The sequence below is a fragment of the Nelumbo nucifera genome, chromosome 1 (assembly GCF_055504915.1).
Source record: "Nelumbo nucifera cultivar China Antique chromosome 1, China Antique-T2T, whole genome shotgun sequence".
In the NCBI taxonomy this organism is placed as follows: domain Eukaryota; kingdom Viridiplantae; phylum Streptophyta; class Magnoliopsida; order Proteales; family Nelumbonaceae; genus Nelumbo; species Nelumbo nucifera.
This window is the reverse complement of record NC_142649.1, coordinates 86,493,510-86,507,439: the sequence shown is the minus strand read 5'-3', so window position 1 is coordinate 86,507,439 and position 13,930 is coordinate 86,493,510. Positions and strand designations below refer to the sequence as shown.

At 34.8% G+C, this 13,930-nt stretch overlaps 2 protein-coding genes across 11 annotated transcripts in view; one reads left to right on the top strand and one right to left on the bottom strand.

Annotated features, from left to right (window-relative positions):
• The window catches only part of LOC104599545 (uncharacterized), a 33,259-nt gene extending 28,381 nt beyond the window's left edge, over positions 1-4,878 (bottom strand). For 3 of the 9 annotated variants that reach the window (XR_016076151.1, XM_010262124.3, XM_010262126.3), the window contains exons 1-2: positions 4,211-4,867; positions 3,700-3,820 (exon numbers count right to left, since the gene is read on the bottom strand). Coding sequence is in view for 7 of the 9 variants with exons in the window: in XM_010262124.3 (XP_010260426.1) it covers positions 3,700-3,820; positions 4,211-4,408 (319 nt within the window). In the remaining 2 variants the exon portion in view is untranslated. Of the gene's footprint in view, positions 1-3,699; positions 3,821-4,210 lie in introns of all 9 variants that reach the window. The other 6 variants (XR_016076154.1, XM_010262125.3, XM_088887451.1 and 3 more) reach the window with 5 other exon arrangements.
• A 3,594-nt stretch (positions 4,879-8,472) lies between these two features.
• LOC104599543 (uncharacterized) lies at positions 8,473-13,136 on the top strand. 2 transcript variants are annotated; one of them, XM_010262121.3, is made up of 6 exons: positions 8,473-9,239; positions 9,403-9,509; positions 11,579-11,668; positions 11,819-11,973; positions 12,346-12,396; positions 12,863-13,136. In XM_010262121.3, the coding sequence occupies exons 1-5, from the start codon at positions 8,999-9,001 to the stop codon at positions 12,380-12,382; spliced, it is 630 nt and encodes a 209-aa protein (XP_010260423.1). In that variant the 5' UTR covers positions 8,473-8,998; the 3' UTR covers positions 12,383-12,396; positions 12,863-13,136. The 2 variants fall into 2 exon arrangements, with proteins under 2 accessions (XP_010260423.1, XP_010260424.1); XM_010262122.3 differs by having other exon boundaries at positions 8,481-9,239; positions 11,594-11,668.
• Positions 13,137-13,930: the final 794 nt, after the last annotated feature.

The window sequence follows — 13,930 nt, the reverse complement described above, 5'->3', positions numbered from 1 at the left end:
TTATTTGGGGTAACAATTCAATCTTTTAGGTCAAATGTGTCAACCCATGATGTCATAATTAAATAATAAAAATTAAAATAAGATAAAAAAACTAATATTTTATATTAATTAACATATTAAAGAAAAATAAGTGTGACAAAGAATAATTGATTTTATTGATGGTGAGTTAAGAAGTAACTTTTTGGGTCAAATGTGTCGACCCTTGATGTCATAATTAAATAATAAAATTTAAAAAAAAAATGAAAACACACAAAAGTATAAGAAATACAAAATAATTTGTAGAAAACATTTGGACACATCTTTAATATCATATATTCACCATATAAAACAAAAACAAGTGTAACAAATAAGTAATTTTTATAGACATAAAAATATAAAAAAATGTAGAAAATTTTAGAAACATATCATTTGCTATCATCATCATAAAAAATTGCCGCATGCAAAGCACATGAACACTTACTAGTGCCCAAGAAAAAAAAGGAAACCATGATTACTCACCAACAAAAAGACTATAATGCAGAAAAGATGAAAATGTGATACTGAATACTAATAACTTAAACAAACCACAACCACAGAAGCATTGGATAAAATAAGTTTAAGAATAAAATGATTAATATGTTCACCTAAAGACAATATAAGTTCACATCTTTATGACTTTATCCCACTAAGTATGGCTTGACCCAGACCACTTTCCAGGGTTGCCTTGGCTTTATAAAAGATTAATTCTTTTCCCTTTCTGCAAGACACTAAGAAAGTTACAAAACCTGCATCAGCTTCTTTATATATATTCTTTTTCCTTTTTCCTCTTTGAATAATGATGATTTTTCATTTTCTTGCTTTTTTTTTCCACATTCTGCTCTTTCAACTTTAATTTGTTTAACAGAAAATCTCTGTTAAATTTGCTTCAATTCAAAAGAAGTAATATTGCTGGGTTTAGTAATTTACTTTTAGATCCAGGGGTAGATATCAGCAATTGACTGCAAGATTGTAGAAGGTTTTTTTTCTTTGAAAGATGTAAAATGAAATTTGTATTAATAGCAAAAAAAGGGAGCGGGTGAGAAACCCTCACCCAGTTAAAAAAAGTGTGCCTCTGTAAATATGTAGAGAACATATACAATCAGCTCCTATACATACTCAAAATATGATAGACAACCAACTAGTAGAAAATGCACTAGCTGGCAGTCCTACAAAAAGATTAGAGAAACCAGTCCAATTCTGCAACAACCATTCCACTCTACCAATAACTGATCCTACAACCTATTATTTAGACTCAAAGATCCTACAGTTCCTTTCCTTCGAGACTGTCAAACAAATAGCAAAAGGCAGGAACCTCCACGAGCATTTTCCCCAGGCAGAGAAAGCACCATACCTCCAAGAGGATAACAGATCAGCTACAGAACAGGGTAAAACCCACTGGATATGAAAGAGCCCAAAGAAATGACACCACACCCGATAAGTAAGCAGGTAGTGAATCAACAAATGATTTACAGATTCAGAAGCTGACCCATACAAGCCACTGGTACCTTTGAAGGTCAAGCCTTGCTTTAGTAAAACATCCACTGTTTGAACTTTACCCCTTGCTGCAAGCCATAAGAAAGAGACAATCTCTGAGGGAACCTGAGACTTCCAAAACCAGGATCAGGCCACTTTAAAACCATTATTACCAAGCACGGCTGCACAACAAGATTTAGTAGTGAATCATCCATTCTTTTCACAAGTCCACACTCTAGTATCACTAGAGTTCAGATTGACTTGAACCTCCTGCAAACTCCCTAACAGATTTTTTTTTTTTTTTGATAATTAACTCCCTAACAGATTTTGGAGTGCATCCACCTCCCAATCATTAAGTTTCCTTCGATACCTGGGGAACCAAACTAACCGACCATTAACAAACTCCAAGAAATCCCCTTACCCCACCATCTCTGTTAAAGGCAATGGAGAACAAAGTCAGAAAGGCCTCGGCTAAAGGCTGATCTAAACACCAAATGTCCTTCCAGAAGTAGACTCTGCTTCCCTCCCCTACTTTAAATTTGATATGTCTTTGAAACAAAGGAAGGCGCACCACAATACCTTTCCACACACTAGTGCCATGGGAAAGGTGAGAAGGGAGAGTAGACCAACCCAGGAGCTACCATACTTACCCTCAATTACTTGCCTCCATAGCCATTTACAAAGCAAAGCATCATTCACCCCTCTCAACCTCCTCACACCCACACCCCCACAATCCTTGGGAGTACAAATGGAATACCATAAAACCAAGTGTAGCTTCTTGTCCTCTCTAGGACCTACCAAAGGAGATCCTTTCTTAATTTCTCCAGTGTAATAGCCACAGAGGCGAGTAAGGAAAACAAAGAGAAGTAATAGGTAGGCAAGCTAGATAGAACACTCCGAATTATTCATGATTCATAAAAACCAAAAGAAAATAATGTAGCAACATAAAAAAGAAAAAACTACGTTGTAGAGAAAATGTTTAATGCCTTCCTAATTCCCTACAAATTCATTCCTTGTTATGATTTTTCTTCTGTGGCAATAGCATAGATTTCAAATGACACAGCAATTTTAAAGTTTGCTTGTTGCTACACGAACAATTTTTCTTCCTCTTTTCAGAATCTTATAATGCCTGTTGATTGCATTATGGTTAAATTTTCCTCAAAAAAATAATTTGAAAACATTTTGATGTTCTCACACACATGCATTTTTCTAGTTGAAATGACACTCATATATGATGCGGCAACACATTTCTTACAAAATTGTATTGGTCAACCCAAAACACAATGCAAACCCAACACCGCTGTACAAAACATCCCCTTTGTTGAACTAATTTATTTAACCTTGTAAAATTCTGAATCCAAAAAATAAAACTATTGCAACAACTTCCTTCTTTGAGGAATCAAAGCAAACATCTAGTACACTTACCTTCATATAAATATCCTCCCCATTCCCTTCTTGGCATTACAATTTGGTTACTTACCTTTTTTTTTGAGATAAAAGGATAACTTTCATTAAAAACAGGGGATGTACATGAGGAGATGTACAAAGCAAAAGCCAAAACAAACTTCAGCTCAAAAGAGAAAATCCCAAGGATTTACAGAAACATTGAGGAGTCACTGTGCAAAAAATCCCAGAAGGGGACGACTTCCCAGCTTAAATTGACTCTGCAGGAACTTTTTTCTTCTTTTTGATCAATGACTCGGAATTGATTGTAAACATTTCCAAGACAACATTAGAATCTGGATTATGCTTTTTGTAATTTCCAGATGCACCCAAGCTTCTGCAGCAGAGATGAAATCACTAAATCCTAACATTGCATTTATGGACCAATGCTTAACAAATTTGAAAAAAAAAAAAAGGAAAGACTTTCTTCTGTAACTTGACTCAGCTTTTTTAACATCATCACAAATTTGAAAAAACAATCCATATCCTTCCTGCAGATTCAGTGTAATTTTAGAAAAATATATTAAGTGTTAATTCATCTAATTATTATTAATGTCAATAATGTTATTAGTCTGCTCAGGACCATATCTTTGAAATAGAATTACTATACTATAAAGAGGACAAACAATAAGAGTTTAATCTAATCTCTCTTGTGAACAAATTACATATCTCAAATGCACTTCTACTAATATTGCTACATTCCAAGAAAGAACGAACACTCCACCATTTACTAGGAAAATGAGGATAAAGAAGAAAATAAGTCACCCTTATCACCAGCTGGTGTTGGGGAAGCACTTAAAACAAGTTTCACATTGTCAGATTTAATTGAAGCTATGAGATAATCAACAAAGTCAGACCATGAACCACCAATGCCAATATTGTCTCTCTGCACAACAATAAGGCAAATTGCAAATTGTAAGTAAAATAAAGAAATCAGTGGTCAAATCTCATTTGCTCATCTACCCTAAACCTTTTCACCACAGCCCGGTGTAAATCCAACAAACCCAAGTTTAGAACAAGTAAAATTACAAAAACCCAAAAAAGGGGTTTCATCAGGCTTAGAAAGGGTATCTCAAATGCCCAAATTTGTTTCTCATATCATATGGGTAATGGGTTTTGCTCATTCAACTCAAAATCATTGAATATCAGTGATTTGGATTCTAAGGTGTAAGTGTCATTTGATTTTTCTCAATTCGTTTCTCGTCCTTCTCAGTTCTCGTGTGGGCATGACTTAAGATATCGAGGAAATAGTAAAATTGAAGAATGAAAAGCCTACCAACTCTTCGAGCTCTACAACTGATCGAGTGGCCTCCCATGTATAAGAGTGGAAATCAGTGACATGCACTCTCAGGTTAAAAGCATCCAAGGCGTGGACATGAAACATGAATAGAAGCAGAGGGAAGGAACACGGGTTCTCCCACTCTGCTTTTGCTTTCCCGAACATGGGCTGGAAATCTTCCAAGCTCTCCGCCATTTTTTCAACTATTTCTCTTCCCTCCGACTAAGGAACTGCAGAGACGCACTCGTACGAGCTAACAAGCAGAAACAGAAAAACAGACGCAGCGGGAAAGGTGAGACTTGAAAGTCAGAGCTCAGGCCTCAGGGAATAGATGTCTCTACGGTTTGAACGTTGAAGTTTGAACAGACATGCGGTGTCGGATTACGTTTGTAGGGTGTTGGAACGTGTACCGTTGGCACTTAGCAGAAGTTCTCAACTCTTTGAGCAAATGGCAATAATACGTGGGTAGCAGATCCTGAGTGTTCTTCTGATTGACAGGCTTCCCGTTCTCACTCAATGCAATTAAAAAGCACTGTATTCTGGGGGAGAGATTGCCTCGTGGCCGTTACACGTGTAATGTGATTTGGTAGCTTCTCCGTGACTCCATTTAATTTAAAGTACATGAACATATTCTCAATTCTCAATGTGAGCTTAGATTTTATCTAAGTAGAGTTTTTTTTTGGGTTTTTCGATAAGGGCAGCTTTTCGTAAGATACAATCGTAATATATATATATATATATATATATATATATATATATAATTATTTGAATTTTAGATATATCATAGTTAATATAGAAATTGAAAATTAAAAAAGTAATAATATGATTAAAAATAAATTTAAATATTTATTATTCAAATATGACATCATGCGTTTTTTTAAAAATTTGATCATTGACCCACCTTTTATAAGAAATAGCATTATTTTTAGATTAGTTTTAAATTAGGGAAAATTATAGTCGAAGTCGGGTACATTTAAAATTTGGTTACAAGTTGGTCCATAAACTTACAAAACTCTAAAAAACGGCTCTATATTTCAAGTTATAAAAACCCTCACCATGTCATCGGAGGCTTATGTGGCTATTGCCAACATGGGACTCTTAATTCATATTTGACAATAAAAAGCTTATACTGAAATTGCCCTTTAATGTTAGGTGATTGAAAATTAAAAAAAAAATGATTTTTAGTTTATCTCCCTCTCTCAATCTCCCTCACACTTTCACTCACATTCATATTTATCTTCTTAGTGACTATGTGATTTGAAAATAGATAAAAATGGTTTTTGGTTTTTATATTTATATTCTTTATATCAATTTCTCTCATTCTCTCTCTCTACCTATCGTTCTCCCTCAATCTCTCCCATTCTCTTTCGCAACCAATCTCTCATTCTCCCTTAGGCTCTGTTTGGCTCGTGGGATGGGGATGAGAAAAAGGGAATATTCTAAAAATATTCCCTTTTCTCTTATTTGGTTTGAGGAAAACAGAGGGATGGGATGAGAAAAATGTGGGATCTCAGATCCCAAAACTGTGGATTTGGGGTCGCACTAAAACCATGTGACCCTGATGGAAAAAGTTAAGAAAGCACTGTTACAAAAGCATAGCAGAGTAGCGGCGGCGGCTTTCGAACCCAGATCTGCTACATACGTTCGAATCTAGAAGCAGAGCAGCGGTGGTGGCTTTCAAACCCATATCTGCTACCTCAATTCGAGTAGCGGCGGTGGCTTCTCCTGAACCCAAATCTGCTACCTCCCCTTTTCGAACCCAGATATTTCTTCTTCTACCTCCCCTTTCGAACCCAGATCTGCTACCTCCGTTCAAACGCAAAAACAGAGCAGCGGCAGCGGCTTCTCCTTCTTCTTCTTCTTCTACCTCCCCTTTTAAACTCAAATCTGCTACCTTCCTCGTTCGAGCCTAGAAACAAAGCAGCAGCGACTTCTTCTTCTTCTGCTACCTCCCCTTTCGAACCCAGATCTACTACCTTCCCCGTTCGAACCCATACCTGCTTCCTCCCTCTCTCCTCTCTTCTTCACCATAGTGTTTTCCCATTTATTTGCTCATATCTAAAACCAAACAATGGAAGTGTAAACTTTTACACTTTCCCATCCCACCTAAATCTTTGCACAAATCAAATAGAGCCTTAATTTTTATCATTCTCCCTCAATTTTTCTCCCTCTCACTCTCTTGTTTTTTATTTTATTTTCTTACACACTTATATGGTATTAATAAGATTGTATAAAATAAAATGAGCCCAATTTGGTATGGTTCAAAAATTATTACACCAATTTGATAAAATTCACAAGAAACTCTTAGCTATGAAATTTAAACCAATTAGACAACGATAGAGATTGAGAGAGAAGGAGATTGAGGGATAACAATAGAGAGAGAGGTTTTGATTTGGCTACAGATGGAAGCAGAGAGAGTGGGAGATCGAGAGATGACTGTGAGAGTGAAAGAGAAAGGAGGGAGATCGAAAGACAAAGGGAGTGAGAGAGAAACTGAAAACCTATTTTTGATGTAGGTTTTTTGCTTTGTCCAACATGGAATAAGAGCCCCATGTTGGCAACAACCACATAAGCCTCTGATGACATGGAGGAGGTTTTTATAATTTCAAATGTAGATCTGGTTTTCAGAGTTTGGTTGGTTTTCTGAACCAACCTGCAACCTAATTTTAAATGTATAACCGACTTTGACTATAATTTTCCCTTTAAATTATATATTTCATTTAGATTATATAAAATATTTTTTACTTATCACACTTAATTTTTGTTTGTCTATGGTATCATTTTACTCAAACCACTAACCCACCATCTAAAAATAAAAATTGTTTGATTTCTAGGTTGACATTAAATGTTGTATTACATTTCCATCATTGATAAAATCATTTCTTATGCATAAAACTTATTTTTGTTCAATATAATGAATGTACAATATTAGATATGTACCCAATATTTTGTTTTTTATAAATATATAACATTAGATATGTACCCAAAATTTTCTCTTATCTTTTTTTTTTTATTTTTGTGATTCTTTGTATTTTCTATTATTAAAAATTTTATTATTTGACTATGACATCATTTAATTTCTAGGTAGATTTTGAAATTGGCTTTCCATTTTCATCATTAATAAAAATACTTCTTGCATTTCATAGTTATTTATTTTAATTTTTATTATTTAATTATGACATTATTTATTAATCCATTTGACCCCAAATGGTCAAATTGCTTGCCCACCACCGAGAGGGAAGAAAGTGGTTTTGTTTTTAGATTACTTTTCAAATATTTATTTTTATACTATTAAAATTAATATTGTGGATTTAATTACGAGAATTTAATAATGAGAAAAATATATTTTGAATATAGGATTTAATAAGACAGAATAGGAAAATATTTTTATTTCCAATTGGTATTAAATTTTACATTCCATTTTCATCATTAATAAAAGTATTTCTTATTTAACATACTTATTATTGTTTAATATGTATGTTAAAAAGGTTCCCATTTTTTTTAATTTCTAACTTTTTCATTTTATCTATTTTTTAATTTTATTATTTAATCGTGGCAGCACGAATTAACCCATTTGACCCAAAATGATTTAATTTCTTACCACCACTTAGTTGAAAACACTATTTTTGCTAGATAGATTTTAAAGGTATAAACTTTTATGTTATTGGAATTATTAATTTATTAAATATGGATTTAATTAATAAAACTTAATGATGAGAAGAAATAAAAATGACTTAAATATATGATTCAATAAATATGAATGTAAGTTAATAACTTAACGTTGGATTTAATGAGAAAAGATTGAACGTATTGAATATCTTTAAATTACCTCTTTTCAATTCATTTAATATCAAGAACAAATTACTCTATTTAACCTTCATTTTTATCATTAAATTTAAATATAAAAAGATAAATATTATTTTTAGAAAATTTAAAAAATATTCTTGAGGCCATTCGAACTTTTTAAAATAGTATAGATATAGATTATGGAATGGATGCTTTCCTCATTCAAAAAACGGAATTACTCGTGCGAGTAGATAAACGCCTTCACGTGTAGATTTACTTTGCATGACACGTTTCATGCGAAGGACACGTTTCATGTGGAGTGACAGAAGCCGTGTAATCTGTCTTTTACTTTGCATGCGAAAGACACGTTTCACATTTATTGCATGCAAAGGACACGTTTCCCTCCCTTCTCTGTCTTTCTTTCCAGTCTCTCTCTCCCTCTTTTTCCTCTTCCTCCCTCTCTCTTGAACTCTTTCCCCTCATCTCTCTTCTTCTCTGTGATTTGAACCTGTTTCCTGTGTGATTTGAGCCAGTTTCCCTTCGCAACATCCTGGGGGATCAGCTGCTTTTTGCATAGGTGACAGGTTTTTCAGAAAGTTAGATTCTTCAGACCATGTTTGATTCGCTGCTTAAACAGTGCACGAGAATCTGTAGGCCAACAGGATCCATACAACTAGCTTTGAAACCTTTGAGCTTGAATGGCGGCCTCTATTCTTACTACTCTCAACACTCTTCTTCTCACCTAAATTCATGGCATTCTGTTGCTGCTGTTGCAGTGCTGCTTCTCGCTGGGAGCAGTCGAGAGAGAGCCCTTCCTTTCTCTCCCTCTCCCTCTCTCTCTCTGGTACCTAAATATTCCGTAAAAAAATCTTCGTTTCTACAAGTTTCTAATTAGCGGCTATTCTCTGACTCTTCACTCTTGTTATACTCCGGAGGGGGATCACACTTCGAATGTGTTGATCAAGTACATACTTCTAATAGTTTTGCTTCTCGGTCGTCATGGCTGAAGTCGCCAAACTCATGGTACTTCTCCACGAAGAGAAGACGCCCAAAGATCTTTTCAAGAGGCCTAACTCTGATTTGATCAGAGCAGGTCTCGAGAAATTCTATTCAATCCTCGCAGGAGGAATTGGAGAAATCGGAGATGGAAAATTAGGGTTGGAGACCTGGAACCACTTGCAGATTCAGGCGGTGGTATCGGTTGCCAAGTCAATTGTTTCTGCAACTCGATCTCTTTCCGGTACTGTATTCATCTCCTTGATTTTTCAAAGAGTCATTTTTGTCTTGAACTTCTATGTTTTGATTGGATTTAAGTATTTCCCTTTATTTATGATACTCTTCATATTCTTCTTCTTCTTCTCCAATGTGACCTCATTATTTCTTTTTTGTGACATTGCGAACAGTTGAAAATGCGGAGCCAATAATGATTGCTATATTCGAGAAGTCACTCGAGTTCTCTACTCGTTGTCTGGAGAAATTGATGGCTGGAAATGGTGATTTTAGTCTTCAGGTATATAGCTACCTTTTCGTAAGTCAGACAAGCTATTTTTGCCGATGTAGTTGTTTTCTTTCGTTTTTTTATCATAGTTATATGTAGTCAGTAATCATTTGTCGCATTTCACTCAATCATTGTGTTGCCCTTGGGCTGCATATACGCTTAAGTGATGTAAATTGTTCTTCCACTTGACGGGAAATGGGAAGTTGCTTGATTGGAAATGATGACCCAAATGATTCCAGATTCTTTACCGGTGCCCGCAACATTTCATTATTTTTTTGGTTTTTTTTTTTTTCCCGGCTGATATCTAGTTTAGTTGGTTTGCATATAAAGGTCTCGTGGAGGTTATGGATGTCCAGTCTTTGTTGATATGTTGATAACTTGATATATAAATCTGGATCTTTATCTTTTCAGTTATTGGTTTTCCTCCTTAACAAAAGCTCCTGGTCTGCAGAGATGTGGAAGCTCATTCTTCATGTCGAACTTGAATATCTATGACTTGTCATGTAGTAAACTATTTTACAGCTTTAATTACCTCTTCAGCTTTTGGGCCATGATTGAGGCTTCGTATGCTTTAGAAACAATACTTGTACCCTGAGTTAATGCCACGTCATTTTAATTTCTGTGAAGGATGAAAGGACCATATTTTATTGTTTATTGTAGTATCAAGGGACAAAGAATCATTTTTTATTGTTTATTGTAGGAGTTTATTCATGAGTGATTTTTTTTATGAGAAAAGTTTAATCAGATTTCATTAAAATAAAATGGAGTACATGAGAGGATGTACAAAGCAGGGGAGAACCCCAAAGATTACAAAGGAGGAATCCTATCACTATACAGATTTTCTAAGCAAACATTTAGCTAAGCTATCTGCAATAGGATTTAGTTCCCTCGGGATCCAAAACAGGTTTGCATTTAAACTGTCTAAGGGATCCCTTGCTTCTGCCAAATAATGGCTTAGCCTCCAAGGATCCCCTTCCTTGTCCCTTAGCCATTTGATGGTATTTGCCAGTGAGAGAGCCAACACTTCAGCCTTAGTTGAGTCAGTAAAACCTATTGGTCCGGATTGTCTGCTTAAGTTTTACCATTAGAACTTCATAATTAATCTGCACCATATATTGCACAATTCAACACAATGTTTCCAATCCTTTTTTCTTGTTCCTAAGAATTTCTTCACTAATTCATACCATATTTCTGTTATGTCTCTTGCCCCAGTATTCTCCAATGATGAGATGTGCACTATGATACATAACTAAAGTTCAATGATAGTCAATTGTATATGAAATGCTCCTTAAACTTTAAGGATGAGGCTCCTTGAACTTTAGGGACACTGAAGATGAAAGTTGCATTTATCTTTGATTCCTTAGACATGCTTATCAAGTAATTTTTAATTGTGTACCAAAAATTCTGGTAGAAGGCTAAAGAGAATCTATCTGCTACAACAAAGTGAACAAAATGATCTAGTGCTTGCATCCATCTCTTCTGGTTCATGTCTTGCAAAAAGACTACTGATTTCCTTTTTATTGTTACAAAAAAGTTTCAAAAGTACTATATATACAATGACCCTTTTTATTTTGTCTTTTTTTTTTTCTATGAAATAGCTCCTTCCTAATGTTTTGAAGTAGTTTCACTTCCTATCATTTGTTCTTTTCTTGATGAATAACAATAAAATGTTATTAATTGTGGTAAAAAAATTTAAGTACAACATTTTTGCTAGTCTAATTACTACCTGCCCCCATTTACTATTTACACACTACATTAGTTGAATACACCCCAATACAAATGATCCCTGCGAAAACCCTGCCTGACTAGGGAATCGGCTACTTTGTTTGCTGGTCTGCAAGTCCAATGCCAGACCAAAACCATTCCCTTAGCTAATTGTTTGATTCCCCTTAACAGTGTACCTATGTTGCCAAGTCCGACTGTAATTGTACTTCAACCACCTCACCACATTTTTTGAATCTCCTTCAACCAATACATTCTGCAAACTTAGGTACTTGCCTATACATACCAAGTATGCTATATGATTATTTTTATTATATAATGCTTGACACTTGTTTTTTTCCTTTCTTGATACTTAATAGGGGTTTTCGTTCCAGATATTTAGGGGGCTGGCATATATTCACACTGTTCCTGGAGTTTGCCACAGGGATGTAAAGCCTCAGAATCTTTTGGTATGCTCTTTTTTGAATGCATAAATTTCAAATCGGTTTTTGTGGCCGCTTATCTTATTATGGGTATTCACTTGTTCGTGCTTTCTTGGAGTTTGTCATCTTCTCTTATCTTACTAATACATTTTCACTCTTTTGATGGTATTCATCAAGCATTATATTATCAGGTCAAAGGTGAAGCGAACATATTGTACATATGCTTTCGTTACTACAGGGCTCCAGAACTCATATTTGGTGCGACTGAATACACAACATCCATTAATATCTGGTCAGCTGGCTGTGTTCTTGCTGAGCTGCTTCTTGGCCCGGTATGCAATTCTCTAAACATCTTAGGGTCTGTTTGGCTTGCAGTCAGAATCGGAATCAGAATGGCCTATTTCCATAATCTGTTTGGTTCAACAACAATGAGATTTCGGTCCCAAGGGAGGGGCAGGGAATGGTCATTCCCTCGAATGGGGGAATGCCATTCCAGCAGAACGGGAATGGGATTTCAATTATGCCAACCAAATAGCTGGAATTGGAATAGCCCATTCTGATTCCGATTCCAGATCCCTATTCCTGCAAACCAAACGGGGCCTTGGATGAATGATCCTGCATTTTCTCAGTGTTTTGAAAGAAAGTTCTAGTTTGGTTCCTGTAATAATTTATGCTAATGTTCTCTGAATTTTAAATTTTCACAGCCATTATTTCTTGGAGAAAGTGCAGTTGACCAGCTAGTTGAGATCATCAAGGTAAGCTTCATTTTCCCTATAAAAGTTAATGGAATATCTTGATTCTAGGGCTTGGTGACATATATTCGGGTGTCAAATGTTATATCTGCACCTGTATCTCATGTACAAACTACAACAATTATATTGATTGGGCCCAACTGAGATTTTGCGCCTTGGTGAGAGGGGGAACATTCACTTGATATTGGTCTATATAATTTTAATCTTTAATATAATATCTTATATACCATTGCAAATAAACACAGGTAAAAGTAGTCCTAGTTGATCATCTAATCATATTGAATATTGATTTATTGTGCTGGACTCTTTAAGCGTATTGTAGATTGCATAACTGTACATGCTTCTAAACTCTACATACTGTAGAGGACCTGTGCATGGGTCATTAAGCCACAAATCCTAAATTTACTAAAATGTTAATGGATGCCATACAATTACACTAGTAGTTTGATCACTTAATGTCTTTGTACAGGTTCTTGGTACTCCAACACGAGATGAAATTCGTTGCATGAATCCAAACTACACTGAGTTTTTCCACAGATAAAAGCTCACCCTTGGCACAAGGTAGCATTTGAGTGTTTTTTTTTCTTTTTTTTGATTAATAGGGTTTTCAGAGTGGGTTGTGCACCCAAATTATGGCCATTTTAGAAGCTATTGTTTTATCATTGAAAGAAGAATAGGAGAATCTGGAGAAATGTTCATTGATATTCAATTGTCAAGAAAATCTTTATAAACCTTTCAAATTTTCTTTGGTTGTCATATTTCCTGGGGCTTGGTGTGTAGCAGGCATGGTACTATTATTTGGTTTATCTGACTCTGGAAGTAGACATATGTCATGGAACTGTTGGCACTCTTGTAAAAATATTGTGAAAATCAAAATCCCGGGAAAATTGTATATTAGAAATTGAAAATCTGGCATGAATACTTATATTTCATATTCTAATCAAACACAATCACTATAAGAAAACAAGATCAACAGCAAGTGTGATAAGATAACACTCATACCTAAAAGTGAAGTGCATCCATAAAAGCATGAGATTGCATCAAATTTTTAGGTAAACTGACAGAGAAAAGTGATGTTTATGCTTTTGGAGTTGTACTTTTGGAACTCCTAATGGGAAGAAAGCCTGTAGAAAAGATGGCACCAGTTCAATGCCAATCTATTGTCAAATGGGTATGTTTTGTTCTTAATCATCTCCTGTGAATAATATCTAATAATATCTAATAAGTACGGGAGACTTATTTTTTTAATAACCTACTCTCTTTCTACCTTAATTTCAGAAATAACTTACCCAAAAAAATAATTAAAAACCTGTTTCTGCAACCACTATTATTAGATATAAATTTTAATTTATTTTAAGTAATTTTTTAAAGATATTTTCACTAAAAATACCTTTTCAACTTCTTTTTTTCTATATAATAATTTAATTTCTCCAAGCCGTAGTCTCTTTTTTAAAGAGAAAATTGCCCCTTTATTCACTGCAACAAAATCTGCCCATTTTGGCTCTCTTCTCTCTCACTAGCGATTGTTTTCTTCTCT